This window comes from Lagenorhynchus albirostris, chromosome 19 (assembly GCF_949774975.1).
Source record: "Lagenorhynchus albirostris chromosome 19, mLagAlb1.1, whole genome shotgun sequence".
NCBI classification, from domain to species: domain Eukaryota; kingdom Metazoa; phylum Chordata; class Mammalia; order Artiodactyla; family Delphinidae; genus Lagenorhynchus; species Lagenorhynchus albirostris.
The window spans coordinates 1,707,900-1,728,953 of NC_083113.1; the positions used below are offsets into that span (position 1 = coordinate 1,707,900).

General features: G+C 55.0%; 1 protein-coding gene across 2 annotated transcripts; it reads right to left on the bottom strand.

Moving 5' to 3' along the window:
• Window positions 1–284: 284 nt before the first annotated feature.
• TRIM28 (tripartite motif containing 28) lies at window positions 285–6,475 on the bottom strand. 2 transcript variants are annotated; one of them, XM_060130905.1, is made up of 17 exons: window positions 6,109–6,475; window positions 5,662–5,774; window positions 5,303–5,438; window positions 3,440–3,575; window positions 3,246–3,362; window positions 3,032–3,146; window positions 2,726–2,872; window positions 2,508–2,622; window positions 2,316–2,422; window positions 2,189–2,225; window positions 2,061–2,106; window positions 1,728–1,980; window positions 1,321–1,640; window positions 1,120–1,243; window positions 951–1,037; window positions 735–872; window positions 285–640 (listed from the first exon to the last, which is right to left on the bottom strand). In XM_060130905.1, exons 1-17 carry the CDS (start codon window positions 6,455–6,457, stop codon window positions 464–466), a joined length of 2,517 nt encoding a protein of 838 aa, XP_059986888.1. In that variant the 5' UTR covers window positions 6,458–6,475; the 3' UTR covers window positions 285–463. The 2 variants fall into 2 exon arrangements, with proteins under 2 accessions (XP_059986888.1, XP_059986889.1); XM_060130906.1 differs by having other exon boundaries at window positions 5,303–5,435; window positions 6,109–6,474.
• Window positions 6,476–21,054: the final 14,579 nt, after the last annotated feature.

Genomic DNA, 21,054 nt, shown 5'->3' on the forward strand with positions numbered 1-21,054 from the left:
CTCTCGGGGAGAATGAGCTGCCGTGCAGCACCTACCTGGGGATTCACCCTGCCTGCCCACAGGTTAGCCTGGGTCTGCCTACCTACCGGGTGACCCTCCTACCCACCAGACACTCCCCAGATCGCAAAGGGCCCCGGAGGGATGCTGCTCCCCGCTCCCTGGACACCCAGGTGGCCGGAGACAAGTGCCCCACCCCCATCTGGCCCAACAGGGTTTGGTGAGGGATCGGTAACAGCCAGAGACCAGGCCCCCAGGACCACTGCCCCCACCAACCAAGGCTTGAGTAACGGGTGAAGTTTTTATTAAATCCACAGAAGTAAAAACCATATTGTGAGGGGCTGGGGTGTGGGCCACCAAGGAGTGGGAACCAGGCCACCGGAGGAAGAGGAGGAGAGAGAAGAGGGGGTGACAGGACAGAACAGAGAACAGAGCCAGGTTGGAGCGGCTCGGGGGCTGCCCAGCCTCAGGGGCCATCACCAGGGCCACTGGACAGGTCCTGGGCGCTCAGGCCAGCACCAGGCAGGCTCAGCGGCGGGGGCTCCACCAGAACAGCGGAGAACTTGGTGTCACCAAAGGCTTCGTTCATGCGAGTCTCAAAGAAGCGCTGCAGGCCAATGATGGACTGCACATCGGCCTTGTCCTGCCGGGCAAATGACAGTGGATGGGTCCTAGGTCGCCCACCTCTCTGCCCCCAGCCTCCCCTCCCCAACCCATCGCCACCCCAACAGCCTCACCTCTGTCAGCTTGTTGAACTGCTTGAACATGCGGCCCACATCCTGGGCAAACTCCTGGGGGGAGCTGTAGGGGGGTGACAACTTCTCCTGGAGGCGGGCTCGAATCAGCGTCAAGTCCAGGGTGCCGCCGGGCTGATCCTTCGAGCAGAGGCCACAGGCTGAAGGTGAGGCCAAACAGCCCCTGCACCTCCCCCCCTCCCAAGTCCCAGAACTCACCAGGGAGAAGGTGGAGTCAGTAGCCAGCTGGTGCAGGGGCCGGCAGGGCTCATGGCAGAAGAGGGCCAGCAGGACGCGCTCACACTTCTGCAGGCGTTACATGAACATCAGAGTCATAGGGGACTTGGGGTGCTGCTGGCCAAACCAAGGGAGTGGGCCCCCCCCTCACCTGCTGGTTGGCTGGCGAGAGCTTGGCCACCACACCAGTGCTGTCACCCCCATCCAGGTTTAGGCTGCCATCCTCCTCCTTCAGGTCGGGTAGCACGTGGCAGAGCGCGCAGCTCCACTCCTCCCTAGAGGGAGCGGACCGTGAGGGCTGCGCGGGGCCTGGCCCAGCCCTCCGCCCTACAGACCCCGCGCAGCCCCGCACCCTGGCACATCCTGCAGGGCAGGCAGGTGGCAGTCCAGGTGGAAGCAGAACTCGCACTGGTTGCACATGACCAGGTCGCCTGGCTTCTGGCAGACACGGCAGATGGTGGCACTGTCATCCAGGGCACCTGGGCCACCAGCTGGGGCTGAGGTGCCCTCAGGGGCCACCACCTCCAGGCCTGAGCTGGTGCTGCCGCTGGGTGAAGCCAGGCGGGGGCCCTCGGCGCCGGGGCCCTCGGCCAGGGCCATCAACACAGGTTTGGTCTCGGGGCCCTCAGTGGCGGCAGGCGGGGCCCCAATGGCAGCCTCTGTTTCTTCCTCCTGTGAGGAGGTGAGGGGTGTTCAGTGGGCTGCCGGCCTGGGCAGTAGATCCTCATCTCCCAGCCACAGTCACTTGGGCAGGCTCACCTTGACGATGGCCATGCCAGGCAGGGGCGGAGCGCCAGGGGCCCCTGGGGGCGCAGTCCCAGGCTGTCCAGCTGCAACAGCTGCAGCACCTCGCTCAATGACGATGAGGTTGTAATCCTCAGTGGTGCTGCCTGGGAAGACCTTGAAGACTGGTGGCTGGCTGTCAGCCGTGAGATCCAAGTCCAGGCGTTCGAGGCTCACCCGTGGCACCTTACGCATGAGGCCACTCACCTCACCATCACTTGAGCGGGACCTGTGGGCGCGGCTTGGTGTGAGCGCCCCACCCCTATGGCCACCCCGTCCCTATAACCACCAAAGGGCAGCCACACTCACCGCTTCACCCCTGACACGTGGGGCTCTGCACTCGAGTAAGGGTCATCTGCTCGGAACACAGAAAACAGGTTGGGGTGGACATAGGGCACTGCAGCTCTCCCACCTACTGGGGGGGCAGAATCACTCACCTGACCCGAAGCCATAGCCTTCCTGCACCTCCATAGGCTGTGGGCAGAGCAAGTGGACCTCAGTGGACAGGTATCCCACAGGACCCCGTGCCTCTTTCCTCCCACTATGGTCCCCTCCCTGGCTCACCTGGCTGCTGCCAGAGCCCTGCTTGCTCAAAGGCCCTGGAGCCCGAGGAGGGGCCATGGGTACAGGGCCTGTGGAGTTGGTGCCAGGACGTTCTGCCACGATCTTGCCTGCAGTAAAGAAGTAAAACAGTGTAAGAAAGTGAGTGCAGTGCCTGGGATGGCAGGGTGCAGCGAGAGAAAGACAAAAACCCACCAAAGGCCTCTGCACTCTTGGTCCAGGCATTGAGGTCCCACTGGAACTTCATCTCACCGTGTGGCTCCACAGGGTCCACGATCATCTTGAGGGCCCGGTGCAGCTGGAAGTAGATCTGGGGGTGGGCAGTACATGAGCACACGGGCAGTGAACAGGGCTCCAGGGTCTTGGGAGGTGCCTACCTGGAACCCACCACCTGGGTGCCCACCAGCACACACCAGCTTCTTGGAGAGTAGCAGAGCAGTGTTGTTGTCACTTTCCAGAGCCCATGAGGCAAAGCGCAGGATGTGTTCCTGGTGCTTTTGGATCTTGGTCATGGTCCAGTGCTGGCGCTCCAGGCGCTCCTGCTGCCCCTCAGTCACCTTCTGCAGGTGGAGAGCAGATGGGGTCAGGGAGGAAGGACAAAGCACCAGAACCTCTCCCCACCCAAGGAGGGCATCAGCAGCCAGCAGAGGGCGCCAAACCCCAGGACGATTCCACCTGAGGTAGAGTGAGCTGCCAACAGAGGACCACGCAGCGGGTACCTGGGCGTCGTTAACCAGCACACGGCCCCGCTTGTTCAGTTCCTTCATGATCTGCAGGATGGCCATCTTAACGTCCACCTGCACGCGCTTCTGTACGTCAGACACTTGGCGGATCCTGGGTAGCAGAGTGGGTGAGGTCAGGGCCACTCAGGCAGCTGCTCACCCAGAGCCACCCCACCCCCCGCCCCAGCACAGCACAGGCTCCCACACTTACGAGCTGCGAACCTCCTTGGTGTTCTTCTGCAATGTCGCATGCTTGTCCCCGAGGCGCTTCACCAGGGAGGCCAGGAGCTTGCGCTGGTTCCTCACAGCATCCTCCAGGAACTGGTACCTGAGGGCAGATAGAGGTGGGCCCGGGCGCCCAGCACAGGAACAGGCAGCACCCACCCACCAAGCCTCAGGACTCACTGGTGGTCCTTGTGGGCGTTGAGCTGGCAGTCCCGGCAGGTGAGGGTGTCGCAACTCTCGCAAAACAGCACAAGGGGCTCGTGCTTGTGCACGTTGCAATACACCGTGCGCTCACCGTCCCTCGATTTGGCTGGTCCTGGGGAATGGGATCTATGAAGCGGGAGCTCATCCTCACCACCTCCAGCTCGAGGAGCGGACAGAGATCAGGGCCTCACTTCCTGCCTGTCCTGCAACCCTGGGCTATCTGCCGGAAGGACCCAGAGGGCCTACAGCAGTGGACAGGGAGGAGCAAAGATCCTTGCTCTCAAAACCCTCTGCCCTCAGCCTGACCGAGAGGGTCACACCCCTCTCCTTTCAGCTTCTGGAGGTGACAGCTTGACGTAGACTGACTGACGGCCTCTGGCAGGAGAGACCTCCCCGCTGTTCCCTCTGCTGAAACCTCCTCCAGGTGGACACTCAAGAAAGCTCCTCCACCTCTGAAGCCCTGCCCCCATCCGCCACTGGGCTCCCTTTCTCCTCCGCTCACAGAAGATTCTGTCCAGCAGGGGAGGGGATTCTGGCTACTGTGGCATCCCAGCACACACAACATTTGCTTTCTGGCTCAGACAAAATGCAAATCAGGGCTTAAAGAGACCGTCAGATACATTTTCCTCATAAGCTATGCCTGGTGACCTCCCCTCTCTTCTCTGCTAAAAGGAGACCACACCATCTTAACGACCCACGGGGGAACCTGCAAAGCCTTCTCAGGCTGGAGAGATACGATATCAGACCAGGACCCTCAGAGAGGCAAAGGCGTCAGGCCCCTGTACTGGGACAAAGGTCCTACGGCTCAGAGCAACACTCCCCAAAGACTAACACACCACGTTGACCCCCCAGCCCTCCCCAGAGGCTGTTGCCACTAGAAAACCGAGAACATCCATCCTTCTTTCCTCCCCAATCCCTATCATGTCTCGTTACTACACCAACCCAGCGTGAGACACAGCAACATTTCGATACAAATAAACCGAGCCTCAGCTCCTCTAGATATTGCCCCCTCTTGCACCCTGACTCTTGCCTGGAACCCAGGACCCCCTGGAGACCCCTGCCCTTCTCTCCTGGCTCCTCATGCCCCACAGAAACCATCTCTACCCAAGGTTTCCCATCAAAACTGTCCTCTGGGCTGGCGCAGCCACAGTGACTACCAAGACGCCACTCATGGAGAGTCCTGGGCCAAACACCAAGCGCAAGCCCCTCTCCATAGCACTTCCAACACACTCACAGAAAAATCTGGAAATACCAAGCTAGGCTGTGAAATACCTGTGACCCAATGATAAGAACACTTCCAGCACTCGCTGGTCAGTGATAGTCTGATGACTCTACCAGCTTGTTAAGACACAAGGCCCAAAGATCTCACTTTCCCCTACAGAGGCTTAAAACAGGTGCCAGGAAAAAAAAAAAAAAAAAAAAAAAAAAAAACAGGTGCCAGGGAACCTCTGGTCCAGGAGGTCCCTCACATCATTCCCCCAACACCCTGCATTTCCCTATCCATACATGCGGATCTCTCTACCATTGGAGGCCTATCCCCTGCCTAGGGGGGTTCCCTGATGAGCTTCCTCAAGCCCTCTATACACCCCCTGCGGCACCATGAGATCCCCTGTGAACTCCCCCCACTCCCTGCCTGTGGCTTTTCCCCTGCCACTGGACCTGCAGAGACTGCCCACCAGAGCCCCAGCCTCCCCCTTTTTGAGTTCTGCCCTCAGGCCCTTCAGTTGGTACCCCGCAGAGAAACTCCCTGAGATCCTTCCACCATCTGCAACTACCATCATAAGCAACTGAAGGCATAGAGAGGAAAACAGCAAGGGCAGCCCCCTGCACGTTGCGTACCAGTGGAACGCACAGTGTGGTCCTTGGTGTACTTCACCCGCTGGTGTGCCTCCACACACGTCTCACACAGCGGCTCAGAGCACTCCACACAGTAACTGGTGGCCGGGGCATTATCCTCACAGCTAGTGCAGCACTGCTGAGCAAAGGCAGAGTCAGAAGAGACAGAACCACCAAAGAAATCTGCGTTTAGAACCAAGAAATACGACATGAAGAAAGGTGGGGGCCTTACTTAGCCTAGACAACCTGCTCTAAGCTTTCTACTACGGGGACAGTAAAGCCTGGAGCTGGTACCGCGCTCTGGTCTAGTGACCCCTACTCATGGCCAGAGACCTCCTGGGGGTTGCTTGGGCGAGACATACCTGATTCGCATCCTGGGAATCGGTGGCAGCCTTGCTGCCACTGTCGCGCATGAAGTAATTCTCCACAATATCTTTGGAGAAACACTGCTGCTTACATACTGGACAGTCCACCACTACGAAGAACACGAAGAAACAAAACCATCGCATGGTGAGCGCATCCCCCCACTGGGCCCCAAACTCCATCCCCTGCCGAGCCGAGACGACCCTCCCCTCCCGGAGAAAGAACCAAACCCTTCTTTTACCGAACTTTAAACAGTCGCCCCATCTCAGTACCCGGGACACAGCCCACTGCCCACACACGTTCCGGCCACTCTTCGGGTCCCCATCCTCTCGCCCAGGCGACTCCCGCCATCGTCACGCTGGGAACCGACCCCCAGTCCCCGAGCCTCAAAGGGATCAAAGGCTGCGGGGTGGGGGAGGGGCCGCCCCCGGCCCCACCGCACTCACCAGCGCCGTCGCCCGCCGCACCTCCGTCCCCTGAGCTGTTGGCGGCGGCAGGCGCCGCGGGCCCGAGGCAGGCGCTGCAGGCCGAGTGCAGGCAGGGTAACAGGCGCGGTTCCCTCTCGGGCCGCAGGCGCTCCCGGCACACGCCGCAGTGCTCCAGCAGTTCCAGCGCCTCGCCGCCGCCCCCCGCGGGCGACGATGCCGATGCGGACGCCGCCGCCGAGGCAGAAGCCGAGGCCGTGGCCGAGGAGGCGGCGACGCGCTTCTCGGCGCCCGCCGAGCCCTCTCCCGGGCCCGGGCTGCCTGAGGCAGCCGCTGCCGCCGCCGAGGCCGCCGCCGCCGAGGCCGCCATTCACACGCCGCCGGGGGCGCCCAGGGGGGGAGGAGGGGCGCGGGGCCCGCCGCGCAGGCGCAGACGCGCTCGCCGCCAACGGCTGGGCCGCTGCCGCCGCGAGGCCTAGCGCCGCCACGCGCCGCCTAGGTCGCCGCCCGCTGCGCGCGGGGCGCTGCCGAGGCCCGGCCGGCCGCTGCCCGCTCTCCTGTCTCCGCCGCCGCCCGCGCTTCCTTCTCAGCGGCGACCGAAACCAGCGCCACGCGGCACGCGCACAACCGCTCGACCGCGCGCCCGCTCGCAGAAAGAGCCGCGGCTGGGGGGCGGGACAGAAATAACTGGCGCCGACGCCGTCGCGCACGCGCACTGGGCGCCTCCCGCCCGGGGGCGGGGCCGGGGCGGGCCGGGGCGGGGGAGGCCATGAGTACGCACGCGCCTGAGCGGGCTCCTCCCACCCCCGCCTCCACCACCCGCAGCGCCGCTCGTGCGGCAGGGGCGGGGCACCTGCGTCGTCGCCGCCGCAGCCTGGTCCACCGGCCGGGCTCGCGTCCGTTATTGTAGTCCCTGCTCCAGGCCGTTTACTCCGCACGCGCGCCGGCAGTCCGTTCTTCCACCTCGATCCCCGCCCCTTTGCCCGCCTGGGGAGGTCTCCAGTTGCTGCGTCGACTAGCGTTCCCTAGAGGGGGCGGGGCCGAGAGCTAGGGAAGATGCTGGGCCCAGGGAGAGGGGCGAAGGGTCCCCATCCCGTGGAGGAAGTACTGTTCTAAACCGGGACTTAGACTTTGGGGTTTTAACCTTTTTATTGTTTAACATGAGCAACACTGAAACCTGACTAAATCAAATAGATCCCACGGGGCTCAGAACACCGAGACTGAAATCCCGCCTGGCCCTGCAAGCGCCCCTTGCCATATTTTAGCCCGCCACTGCGCTGGCCTTGATGCTCTTCAAGCGGGCGGACTGAACCGCAACAGTGGGGAAATTCTGAGAGGGAAGCAGGGTCTGCGTGGGGCGATCCATCTGTGGGCAGAGGCAGGATCTGTAGGGAGGGGAAGCCTGCCTCAGTGGGGAGCAGGATCTGCGTGCGGGGAGGGTGTTCCCGTCTGAGGAAGGACGTAGAGTGTCTGGTGAGAATTCTGTCAGATGGGGGAAGCTAGGCCTGGAGGAGGAATCCTATTCGAGAGAAACGGGGGTGGGGCAGGGTCCGTGGGGAGAGAGGAGTCCTGTCTGAGCTGAGAAGGAGGGAAGCAGGGCCTAAGGCTGGAGCTGGCGGAGGAGGGGTCCTGACGGAGAGGAAAGCAAGATCAGTGGGAGGGGATCCCGTCGGAGGTGGGAGTGGGGCCTGTGGGAAGGGATCCTCTCTGAAGTCACTAGGCACGGAGAATACTTGAGGCAAGGGTGCCTTGGAGCCTCTGCCTGGGGTGGGCCTTCGTCCCTGTGCAGGGCTCCTCAGTCCTGCGGTTGCCAGTCCAGGGGGAGGCTTGGGCGGCAGCTCTGAGACGATGCAGAGAATCTGGAGGGCCGGCACGTCCAGCCCCCAGGCCCTACTCCGCCTCCCGCGGGCTAGACCACGCAAAAGCTTCAGGGGAGCGGGGCGCAGCCTCCCCCACCCCAGCTCCCCTAGGCGCCCACACGCGGTGTAGGTGGCGGTGGTGGAAGTGCGTCCGGCGCTGCTCTTGTTGCCGCAGGGCCTGGGGGGGAACTCGGGCCTATTGTCTCCGCGCCTGCCTTTGTTCCAGCTCGAGTGCGGCCCCCAAATCCGGGCCCCGCCCCGCCCCGCCCCGCCCCTTCAGCCGCCGGAGCGCCCACCGCCCGGTCCGCGCGAGGCCCCTCCCCCCCACTGACTAGCCCGCCCCGGCTCAGCCCCTCCCCCCGAGGCCTGGGCTGCAGACCCTCGCCTCCTTCCTCCGACAATTGGGAAGGAAAGTTGGTGGCTGGCAGCGCCCAAGTTGAGGTGCGGAATCCTTTAGTGATATTTGTTGAGTACTTTCCATGCCCCCTCCCGCTCTCTGCGCTGGGCCCCAAAATCACCGGGTTGTGTCGGGTAGAGATGACCCATACCTACCCTGGCCGGCCGCCCACCCCCGCCCGGGCAGATGCGGGGCTGTCGAGGGCCAGACAGTCACAATAAGTAGGTGATGGTAAAGAGTGTAGGAGTGGACTTGCCTCGGGGCTGCCCCCAAACACCTGGGGGAAGAACCGTTCAGGGGAGAAACAAGTGCAAAGGCCCGGAGGCAGACAGGCACACCCGGAGGAGTGACAGGAAGAGTGGTGGGAGATGCCTAGAGGTTGCTGGACAGCTTGCTGGGGATGGGTTGAGCCCTCCGGTTGCCCCTGGTATGGTCCCTTCACTAGACCTTGGCAACTGTTTCAGAACAGCATCCGTGCTGTTCTGATTCACCTGGAAATCAGGCTCGGGCAAACTCAGGGAAGCGCACGGGAGCATCCTGGGACTGGCCGAGCCAGAGTGGGCATACAGGAGGGCAAGGCCAGGCCAGAAGCCTTCCTCAGAGGCCCTCTCCGAGGAGCCAGCCTGTCCAGAGGTGAGTGGCAGAACATGGGCACATCTTGACTCTGCCGCCCAGTGGGCCAGTGTCATCGTATACTCTCATCCCCTGTGTGCCTTGTCCACCCTTCACAGGCATCTCACCCTTTCCAATCCTGGACCACTGGAAACTGCCTGTATCCTGGCTTTGCAGACAGGGCTCAACGGGTGAAGCAATGTGTAGGAGGTGTCAGCCAGACCACCACCCCTTGCAGGCACCTGCCTGCAGACAGCCATCCTTACTGCCTCTTCACTTCCCAAACTCTGCGCTTGCTCCCGATTCTCCCTCTGACCTTCAGGTGTCACCCCCAAAGCCACTTCCTGGGGAAGCCTTGTAGCTGCATCACTCTGATCTCTTTCTCCACCTTCACAGGTTTCATTTGGGAACTGGGCGATTGTGGTAGTTGCACAACATCATGAATGTACTTAATGCCACTGAATTGTATACTTACAAAGCGTTGAAATGGCAATTTTTTTAGATTTCTTTTTTGGCTGCGTTGGCTCTTTGTTGCTGCGCGCGGACTTTCTCTAGTTGCGGCGAGCGGGTTTCTCATTGCGGTGGCTTCTCTTATTGCGGAGCACGAGCTCTAGGCGCGTGGGCTTCAGTAGTTGTGGCACGCGGGCTTCAGTAGTTGTGGCTCTCAGGCTCAGTAGTTGTGGCTCGCTGGTTCTAGAGCGCAGGGTCAGGAGTTGTGGTGCACGGGCTTAGTTGCTCCGAGGCATGTGGGATCTTCCTGGGCCAGGGCTCAAACCCGTGTCCCCTGCATTGGCAGGAGGATTCTTAACCACTGCGCCACCAGGGAAGTCCCTGAAGTGGCAATTTTATGTGTATTTTAGCACACCCATAAAAATCAGATTTTGGTGAGTCTGTCCCTTCTGACATCTGACCTCACCGCTTGGCTCCAGCCATACAGGCTGACCTGTTGTTCCCACCTCACAGCCTTTGCACTTGCCGTTCCTTCTAGCCAGAATGTTCTTCCCACCTCCCCTTCTGGCTGGCTCCTTCTCTTCCTTCACATTTCAACTAGTGAGAATCACAAGGAAGTGAGCTCCAAACCGTTTACGTCACTGCTGCGTCTGCCATGTCTTGCTTGGGGCCTGCTCCACAGTGGGCACTCAGTCAGTGAGTAAAAGGACAAACAAATGCATGAAGATAATGACTGTCTCTACCCGGCCAGTTTTGTAGGCTACAAGATAAGGTTTGAGTTCTATTACTTTTTAAGCTTTCTTTTTAAATTGTGTTAAAACTCACATAATATCAAATCCATCAATTTAGCTATTTTGAAGTGTAAGTTCAGTGTTATTTCATACATTCACAATGTTGTGCAACCACCAGTTCATCTAATTCCAGAACGTTTTCATCACCCCAAAAGGAAACCCAGTATCCATCAGCACTTACCCCCCATTCCCGCTTCCACCAGCCCCCAGCAGTGACTACTCTGCTTTCTGTCTCTCTGGACTTTTAAACCTTTTGATGGCGGCTTATGATATATAGAGAAAAGCCTACACAGTGTACGTACAGTGAGCACCCTTGGTAACCAGCTCTGATAGCAAAACACAGAATGTCTCTGGCTCTCAGAAGCCTTCCACGCCCCTGGCAGTTGCCACCATCCTGACTTCTCCCACCCCGGACAGGCTTTCCTGGTATACATACGGAACCACACACAGTTTGCATGTCCACACCATGTGTTCACACGCCTTCTTCCCCGCGTTCACATTCACTTCACATTCACGTGGCTGTGTGTGGCCTTGATTCCCTCTGTGCCCACAAATATCCTACAGTTTGTTTACATGTTCTCCTCTTGGCGGCGCTTGGGTCTCTGTCCTGCTTGTGCTGCAAGCACAGTAGGGCTGCGGCAGCACCATAAGTGGCTTTTTTTTTTTTTTCGTCGCCAGGCGGCTTGCAGGGTCAACCAGAGACTGAACCTGGGCCACAGCAGTGAAAGTGCCGAGTCCTAACCACTGGACCACCAGGGAACTCCCAGTTCATGGCTTTTGGCTGGGCTTTTATTTCACTGTAAGGAGCTAACAGAAGGGTTTAGAATATGGCAGGATCGGACGCCCATTTTAAGTGTTCTAGGTAGGGAATGGATGGTAGGAGCTGGAAAGCAGAAGAGAAGCGTCCATGCCGGCCAGGCAGAGAAGGCACTAGATCCCCTAAAATCACGCTTTAACGTAACTATGGTTCAGGAGTTCCCTGGTGGTCCAGTGGTTAGGACTCTGCACTTCCACTGCAGGGGGCACGGGTTTGATCCCTGGTTGATCCCGCAAGACGCCTGGCGTGGTCAAAAATAAATAAATAAAATTAATTAATTAAATTAAACAACTATGGTTCCTCCATTAGTTTCCTGTGGCCACTGTAACACATTACCACAAACTTGGTACCTTAAAACAAAACTTTAGGGACTTTGCTGGCGGCGCAGTGATTGAGAATCCGTGTGCCAACACAGGGGACACGGGTTCGAACCCAGGTCCGGGAAGATCCCACATGCCATGGAGCAACTAAGTGCGTGAGCCACAACTACTGAGCCCGCGGGTCGCAACTACTAAAGCCCGCGCACCTAGAGCCTGTGCTCCTCAACAAAGAGAAGCCACCACAATGAGATGCCCTCACACCACGACAAAGAGTAGCCCCTGCTTGCTGCAACTAGAGAAAGCCCGTGCGCAGCAACAAAGACCCAATGTAGCCAAAAATAAATAAATAAATAAATTTATATTTTAAAAAATTTAATTCACAGTTCTGGAGGCCAAAATTATGAAATCTAAATGTTAGGGCCACACTTCCTCTGAAGCCTCTAGGGGTGAATCCTTCCTCACCTCTTCCAGTTTCTGGTGGCTCCAGGGGTACCTAGGCTTGTGGCTGCATCACATCAGTCTTCAAGGTCCACATCTTCAAATCACTCTCTGTTCCAACTTCATACTGACTTTTCCTCTGTTTGTCCTTCTATGGACAGAAGTGTGTCCACCCCAAAATATAATGTGATAGTATTTGGTCATGGGGCCTTTGGGAAGTAATTAGGGTTAGATGATGTCATGAGAGAGGAGCTCTGATAATGGGATTAGTGTCCTATTAAGAAGAGGCGCCAGGGGGTTCCCTGGTGTCCTAGTGGTTAGGATTCCGGGCTTCCACTGCCGTGGCCAGGGTTCAACTCCTGGTCGGAGGGACTGAGATCCTGCAAGCCGCATGGTGCAGCCAAAAATAAATAAATTTTTTTAAAAAGAGGGGGAGACACCAGAGAGTTTGCTGTGGTCACAAAGAAGAGGTCACGTGAGCGTACAGCAATACAGCAGGCTTCTCCAAGCCAAGAGAAGGGGCTTCAGAATGAAACATACCTTGCCGGCACTTTGATCTTGGACTTCCCAGCCTCCAGAATTGTGAGAAGTAAATTTCTGTCCTTTGAGTCACCTAGTCTATAGTATTTTGTTATGGCAGCCAAGCCCAACTAAGACAGTTGACAAATTTCCCTCTGCCGCTCTTGCAAGGATGCATGTGAATTTACGTTTAGAGCCCACCCAAATAACACAGAATGATTTCCCCGTTTCCAGATCCTTAATCACAATTGCCAAGATTCTCTTTCCTGATAAGGTAACACTTCCGGGTTCTGAGGATTAGGATGTGTATATCTTTGGAGCCACCTTTCTGCCTATTGCAGCCCACATTTCACGGATGGGAAAACTGGTCCCCAGAGAGTAGAAGGTGTCATCCAGGGCCGCACAGCCTGCATGAGTTCAACCCAGTTCTGGGGAATCTCTGGCCCCCAGGGAGGACAGGGAGAGAAAGGACAGGACACAACCAGAGCCCAGAGTTTCAGCCCTTTCCCTGCAGTTAGGAACCAGGGCTCCTGGGAGAAAGCATTCCAGGGAAAGCCCCAGGTGAGCCCCAGGAGCACGAAAGAAACCTGTTAAAAGGACACAGAAGCCATACATGATGATATGACTCAAGCATCAGAAAAACAATGACTGTCATTGACTGACACACAATGAATCCACCCTATCCATGAGTTAAGGGTTCTCAAAAGGAAGTGTCGAAAAATAAGCCCATCTGTCACCAAATGGTACTGCTTTTTTTTTCTCTTTTTTAGTATATTTATTTATTTTTGGCTGTGTTGGGTCTTTGCTGCTGCACACGGGCTTTCTCTAGTTGCCGCGGGCGGGGGCTGCTCTTTGTTGCGGTGTGCAGGCTTCTCATTGCGGTGGCTTCTCTTGTTGCAGAGCACGGGCTCTAGGCGTGCGGACTTCAGTAGTGGTGGCACGCGGGCCTAGCAGTTGTGGCGCACGGGCCACATGTGGGATCCCCAGCATGTGGGATCCTCCCGGACCAGGGCTTGAACCCATGTCCCCTGCCTTAGCAGGCAGATTCTTAACCACTGTACCACCAGGGAAGTCCCCATGGTGCTGCTTTTAAGGCAGCTCCTCACTCTGAGAATTCAGCACCGATTCTGCCTCCCCAAAGGAACCTGTATTTCAGGGAACACACGGCCCCAGTCCTTGATGAGATAATTAAATGCTAGAGTTTGGAAAACATCACTTCCCAAGCGGTAATGAGATTCCTGAGCAGGCTAGGATTATCTGGTGTACATGCTATGAGGTGAATGGAGGGTGAGGTGTCAATGTGGACATCTGGGGGTGGGGACACACTAGTGAGCAGAGTCAGGCTGTTACTGCCCTCTTGTTAGGGTCAGCAGCACCGAGGTCCTGCATGGGATGAAATGGTGCCCATCTAACACCCCCTGTGAGGGGTTCTAGCCAACAATATTTGGCCCAAAGCCCAGCGAGTCTTTAGATCTCATTTTCCATCCGTGGGCGCTAAAGGGGATGTTGGGGGGAGGGAGAGAGGCCATCTGGATGGGGCGTGTCCTGCTAGAAGCCAGGGTCCACTGTGCCCGCCCAGTCCTCACTGAGGGGCTGTGTCTCTAGCCAGACGTTGGAGCAGTTGCTGCTGGGGCTGGAGCAGAAATGGACACGGACCACACAAAGGAAGTGTTAAGGTAGAGGGAAACGCTCTAAAACTGAATAGTGGCGATGGCTGCACGATATGAATACTAATCTACTACAAGTCTTTGAAGGGTACCTGCTGTGGGTGTACGTTATGGCATATAAATTCCACTTCAATACAACTGTTGAAAAAGGAGGGCAGGTCCAAAGAAGATATACAAATGGCCCGGACAATAAGCACATGAAAAGACATTCCGCATCATTAGTCATTAGGGAAATGCAAACCAAACCACAGTGAAGTACTGATTCACACCCACGTAGGATGGCTTCAAAAAAAAAATGAAAAAAACAAGTGTCGGCAGGGATGTGGAGAAATTGGAACCCTCCTACATTGCTGGTGGGAACGTAAATAGTGCAGCCATCCTGGAAAAAAGTTTGGCAGTTCCTCAAATGGCTAAACATAGAGTTAACTTTTTGATCTAGCAATGAATTCCTAGGTATGTATCCAAAGGAATTGAAAAAGGTGTTCAAACAAATCCTGGTACAGGACTGTTCACAGCAGCACTATTCACAATAGCCAAAGGTGGAAACAACCCAAATGTCCACCAATTGATGAATGCAAAAATAAATGTGGTATTTCCATACAATGGAGTCTTAGCCATAAAAAATGAACAAAGTACTGGTATGTGCTACAACATACATGAACCTTGAAAACGTTATGCTAAGTGAAAAACTCAGACACAGGACCACATATTGTATGATTCTATTTTTATGAAATATCCAGAATATGCAAATTCATAGAGACATAGAGATTATTCATTGCCAGGGGCTGGAGGGAGGGGAAAATGAGGAGCTACTGGAGTGAGGAAAATGTTTTGGAACTAAATGGAGGTGGTAGTTACACCACTTGCAACTATACTAAAATCCACAGAGGACTTCCTTGGCGGTCCAGCGGTTAGGACTCCATGCTTCCAATGCAGGGGGCACAGGATTGATCCCTGGTTGGGGAAGTTTGCAGGCCACGTGGCACAGCCAAAAAAAAAAAAAATACAAACAAACAAAAAATAAAATCCATTGAATTGTTCACTTTAAAATGGTTAATTTTTGTGTTATGTGAATCACCTTAATTTTAAAAGCAGAGGTGAGGCTTCCAGATCAATAGGGAGCAAAGGACTTGAGCCATCCTGAATGGGTCCTGGGCAGGGACAAACCAGCCATCAGGGCCTGTTTGTGGACAGTTGGTGACGTGGGGATGTGGATTAGACATGCTAAGGAGTCAAGGAAGCTTCCAAAGACAGGCAACTAGGCAACCTCCTTGTTTTTAAAAGATGAATCCGGAGGTTAAAAGAATTAACCAAAGAAGACATAAGGATGGCCAACAGCCACATGAAAAGATGCTCAACATCGCTAACGATTAGAGAACTGCAAATGAAAACTACAGTGAGGTACCACCTCACACTCGTCAGAGTGGCCATCATTAAAAAGGCTCCAAATAATAAATGCTGGAGAGGTGTGGAGAAAAGTGAATGCTCCTGCACTGTTGGTGAGAATGTAAATTGATACAGTCACTATGGAAAACAGTATGGGGGTTCCTTAAAAAACTAAAAATAGAGTTGCCAAATGATCCAGCAATCTCACTCCTGGGCATATATCTGGATAAAACTATAATTCAGGGCTTCCCTGGTGGCGCAGTGGATAAGAATCCGCCTGCCAATGCCGGGGACACGGGTTCGATCCCTGGTCCGGGAAGATCCCACATGCCACGGAGCAACTAAGCCCATGCGTCACAACTACTGAGCCCGCGTGCCTAGAGCCCATGCTCCGCAACAAGAGAAGCCGCTGCAATGAGAAGGCTGCGCACTGTAACGAAGAGTAGCCCCAGCCACAACTAGAGAAAGCCCGTCCACAGCAACGAAGACCCAACGCAGCCAAAAAAAAAAACCAAAAGAAAACCTATAATTCAAAAAGATACACGCAGGGACTTCCCTGGCAGTCCAGTGGTTAAGACTCCGCTTTCCAATGCAGGGGACACAGGTTCAATCCCTGGTCGGGGAACTAAGATCCCACATGCCTCACAGCACGGCCAAAAAAAGAAAAAAAAAAGATACATGCATCCCAGTGTTCACAGCAGCACTATTTACAATAGCCAAGACATGGAAACAACCTAAATGTCCATCAACAGATGAATGGATAAAGAAGATGTGGTACAGGGACTTCCCTGGCGGTCCGGTGGGCAAGACTCTACTCTCCCAATGCAGCGGTCCCAGGTTCGATCCCTGGTCAGGGAACTAGATCCCACATGCATGCCACAACTAAGAAGTCCTCATGACGCAACTAAGACCCAGCACAGTCAAAATAAATAAATAAATAAAATTTAAAAAAACTAAAGTAAAAATAAAATTAAAAAGATGTGGTACATATATACAATGGAATAATACTCAGTCCTAAAAAATAATGAAATAATGTCATTTGCAGCAACATGTATGGACCTAGAGATTATCATACTAATTGAACTAAGCCAGACAGAGAAAGACAAGTACCGTATGATTTCACTTATATGTGGAATCTAAAATATGACACAAATGAACCTATCTACGGAACAGAAACAGACTCACAGACATAGAGAACAGACTTGCAGTTGCCAAGGGGAAGGGGGGGTGGGGGAGGAATGGATTGGGAGTTTGGGATTAGCAGATGCACACTAGTATATATTGGATGGATAAGAAACAAGGTCCTACTGTATAGCACAGGGAACTATATTCAATGTCCTGTGGTAAACGGTAATGGAAAAGAATATGAAAAACAATTGTATATACATATATATATATATACGTATAACTGAATCACTGTGCTGAACAGCAGAAATTAACACAACATTGTAAATCAACTATACTTCAAGAAAAATAAAATAAAATAAAAAGAGTTAGGACTTCCCAGGTCATCCAGTGGGTAGGACTCCACGCTGCCACTGCAGGGGGCTGGGGTTTGATCCCTGGTTGAGGCACTAGATCCTGCACGCATGCCACAACTAAGAAGTCCGCATGCTGCAACTAAGACCTGGTGCAGCCACAATATATAAATTAAAAGAAAAAAGAAAAACCAGAAGAGTTAAGCAGTGTCTTAAACACAAAGAGGGCAGAGTGGAGGGAACCAGGTCTGGGTGGGCCTCAGCCACCATGGACCCAGCAGGAACACAGCCTGGAAGAGCAGGCCTGGGAGGGTTCTGCATTAGTCACCCACCTCGGCAGGGAAGTGCTTTTCAGACCTGAAGCCAAGGGCACACAGCTCCTGAATGGAAAACAAGGAACAATCCAACCAGACGAAATTCACACCAGCCTGAGGCGAAGTGATGGAGACCTCATATTGTGCCGTTTCATTGCTATGAAATGTCCAGCACAGGCAAATCTATAGAGACATTAGATTTGCAGCTGCCTGAGACAGGGTGGGAACACAGACTGGCAGTAGATGGGCAGAGGATTTCATTGGGAATGACAGAAATGTTCTAAAACAGGAGGATGCTAAGTGTTACAGAAAATGGTAAATTTACTAAAAATGACTGGATCATATGTGCACTTGAGATGGGAGAATTCTATCAGAGAGTTTGGTGTTCAGAAGTAGGAAAGGTGGACTTCCCTGGTGGCGCAGTGGATAAGAATCCGCCTGCCAATGCAGGGGACACGGGTTTGAGCCCTGCTCCGGGAAGATCCCACATGCCACGGAGCAACTAAGCCCATGCGCCACAACTACTGAGCCTGCGAGCCACAACTACTGAGCCTGTGTGCCACAGCTACTGAAGCCCGCACACCTAGAGCCTGTGCACAACAAAGAGAAGCCACCGCAATGAGAAGCCCGCAGACTGCAATGAAGAGCAGCCCCTTCTCGAGGCAACTAGAGAAAAGCCCGCGCACAGCAACGAAGACCCAGCACAGCCAAAAATAAGTAAATTTTTTTAAAAAGTAGTTTAAGAAAAAAAAAAAAAAAAAGAAGTAGGAAAGGCTGTACTGGGCCCCTGTGCCAGGGTGCAGGAACTCCCAGCCCCAGGGCACCGAGGAGCAATGATGGATGGGAGGGGAAGGGATTAGAACATTGATTAAAACAAACATTTTAATCTGGCCTCAGGGGATGCATTAAACCGGGATGGAACAAGAGGCCATAAGGACAGAATTACCTAGGTGTGCCACCTCCAGGGGCTTTCCCCTTCACCTACAAGCTTTACTTTAAAAAAAAAAAAGGTTTTTACTTGAAAAAAATATTTTTAGTGTACTAAAAACAGGAGAAGAAAAAAGGACAAAACAAGAATATTTGCTAATTTGAGAGTGTGAGTGCTCCGGTGTGTGCTCTACTGTTTTCTGTTTCTTGGGGGGTTTTTTTGGTTTGGTTTTGTTTTTGAATTTCTGAATTTTATTTTATTTATTTTTTAGACAGCACGTTCTTATTAGTTATCTATTTTATACATATTAGTGTATATATGTCAATCCCAATCTCCCAGTTCATCCCACCACCACCCCCCCCCCGCCACTTTCCCCCCTTGGTGTCCATACGTTTGTTCTCTACATCTGTGTCTCTATTTCTGCCCTGCAAACCGGTTCATCTGTACCACTTTTCTAGGTTCCACATATTTGGGTTTTTTAACTTTTGAAAATTAATCCAAGGGCCCGGTACTTGACCTAGGTGCAGGGACCCTGGAGAAGCAACATCAGTAGTTGTGCAGTTAAGATTGTTATTTCAGTTTAGGTCTCCTCCTCCCCACAGTTTCCTCAGGCCACAGGGCTAGTAGGAGGTTCGTTGTCTTTCAAATATAAAAGCAAATTGAAGTAGCAATTATCCCCCCCCCCCCCCCCCCCCCGCCACCTCTACCCCCTCAGTGACAGTCCTTGATGTCTATCTGGATGTTTCTTTCCTTCTAGGGCCTTTCTGGTGTATTAGGGATCCTGCCACTGCCCCTCCCCCAGCCCAAAGGGCTCTCCATTTCCTCTCAGCACGTCTGGAGGGCTAAACCCTCCACTGCTGGTACCTGCCTTGCCAGGGACCTCCCTCGGTCTCCACCCTGTTTCCTGGGGACGCCCTTGGTGTCTAACCCCGGGCTGGCCGAGGGAAGCTCCTGGCAGACTGAGGTGTGTGCCTGAGTCTTGGGCCCTGCATCCCACACCTGGCACAGTCCAGACCCACTAGGATAGGGCTGGGCTTGGAGACCTGAACACTGGGCTTCCTCCGTGGACAGTGGCTGGCACGGCAGGAGGTTGGAGAGAGGCTGGGGACCCTGGTTGAGCTGGGAGGAGGGGCTGAGCCTCCTGACTGCTGACATAAACTGTAGGGGCTTCCCTGGCCGTCCTGTGGTGAGGATTCCATGCTCTCAGTTGCGGGGGGTGGGGCACGTGTTTGATCCCAGGTCGGGGAACTGGGATCCCTCAAGCTGTGCAGTGCGGCCAAAAAATAAGCAAATAAATAAAACGAAAACTCTGTGTGTGTGTGTGTTGGGTGGCTGGGGGTGGGGGCCTGCCTCCCCGCTCAGGAGGCCCCGTCATGTGGGAGCTCAATTTCCTCTGCTCCTTTCATGTGTCTGTGATTGCCCTGAGCTCTCGGCTTCTTCCCTTCAGTGTGGCCTTCTCATCCCCACCGCCTCCAAGACTCTCAGACCTGGTCGGGAGCTTGCCATATTGGCAGGCCACATGGGCCCACCCCTGGCATCTTAAACCTGCGTCCTCAGCCACACTATTTATTCTTCGAGATGCTCCCACAATCACAGGCCAAGGTCTTTGGAGAGAAAAGCAAAATAGACATTTTCTGGGCCTCCCTGGTGGTGCAGTGGTTGCGAGTCCGCCTGCCGATGCAGGGGGTGCGGTTTCGTGCCCCGGTCTGGGAGGGTCCCGCGTGCCACAGAGCGGCTGGGCCCGTGAGCTGTGGCCGCTGAGCCTGCGCATCCAGAGCCTGTGCTCCGCGACGGGAGAGGCCGCGACAGTGAGAGGCCCGCGTACCGCAAAAAAAAAAAAAAAAAGACATTTTCTGAAGGCTTGTATCGCTGGAGGCCACCGCTCCCATCTCCTTTGCAGCCTGAGGGGGGTCGGGGCTTGGGTGTTTCCTCTTGTCTCTCACACTCCTTCAGGGCCAGGTCCTCCATCGCACCCTCATCTGCTGAGAACGTTTCTGAAGCCGCCCGTGTCCTCTCCTTCCTACCCTGACTCTGCCCGCACCTGGCCTCCCCTGCTGAGGTCTGAGCCGCCACTGCTGCCTTCGGGACCTCTTATGTGTGCTGCCCCACTAGGTCCACTGTCCTCCCGTTTGGGTCGTAGTGGCAATAGTTGTCTGTCAAGGTGAAGGACACAGATGAACCCCTAGCCTCACAGGTCGAGGTGGGCACAGCAAGGGGCCTGTGAAGCCAGAGAGGAATGAACAGTGATAGGAACTGGGTAGAGGAGGTTCGATGGAAGAAGACCCAGTGAGCCGGGCAGGCCATCGTGAAGGACTTAGATTCTGAACAGCGACAATGAGGACAATGAGGCCACGGGACTGGGATTTAATGTTCCTCGGGGCATGGGCCATGGAATGCTTCCCACCTGGCACATCCCCTCCCTTCCCTGCCTGGAACATGTCTACAACACATCTAGAACACGTCTACAACACAGCTGCTCGCTCAGCAGCTGCCTGAGGCAGGAGGCTGGCATGCTGACCTTGTCCTCATACTGGCAGCAGAGAAGTCAGCCCCTCCACTCTGGAATCCACACCTGCTGCAGAAAGCATGGGGTCCACTGAGGTCTAGGCACCGCTCCCCCCCGACTCCCCGCCTTCCTTCAGCCCCCATGAGTAGGGAACAAGGCCCAGCCAGCCCACCACTGCAGCCTCACCATCTAGTGGGCCTGGTTCACGGATGTCCTGGACAACCAGCCCCACCTCAAGGCCCTTGCGGATCACGGCTGTTCCTCTGCCCAGACAGCTCTTCCCACAGATTCTGTCCCCTAAAGTGTCTTCTGGGCTTTGAAGTCTGGCTGTTCACCACCCTCCTGGCAGACGTAGGACCCAGCTCACACACACACACACACACACACACACACACACCCCACTCCCCTTCTTTTCTCAGCTTCGGCCCAGAGTGTGGCATGCAGCGGGCACTAAGTGAGCACTACTCGCCCTGGGGCAGGTGGGC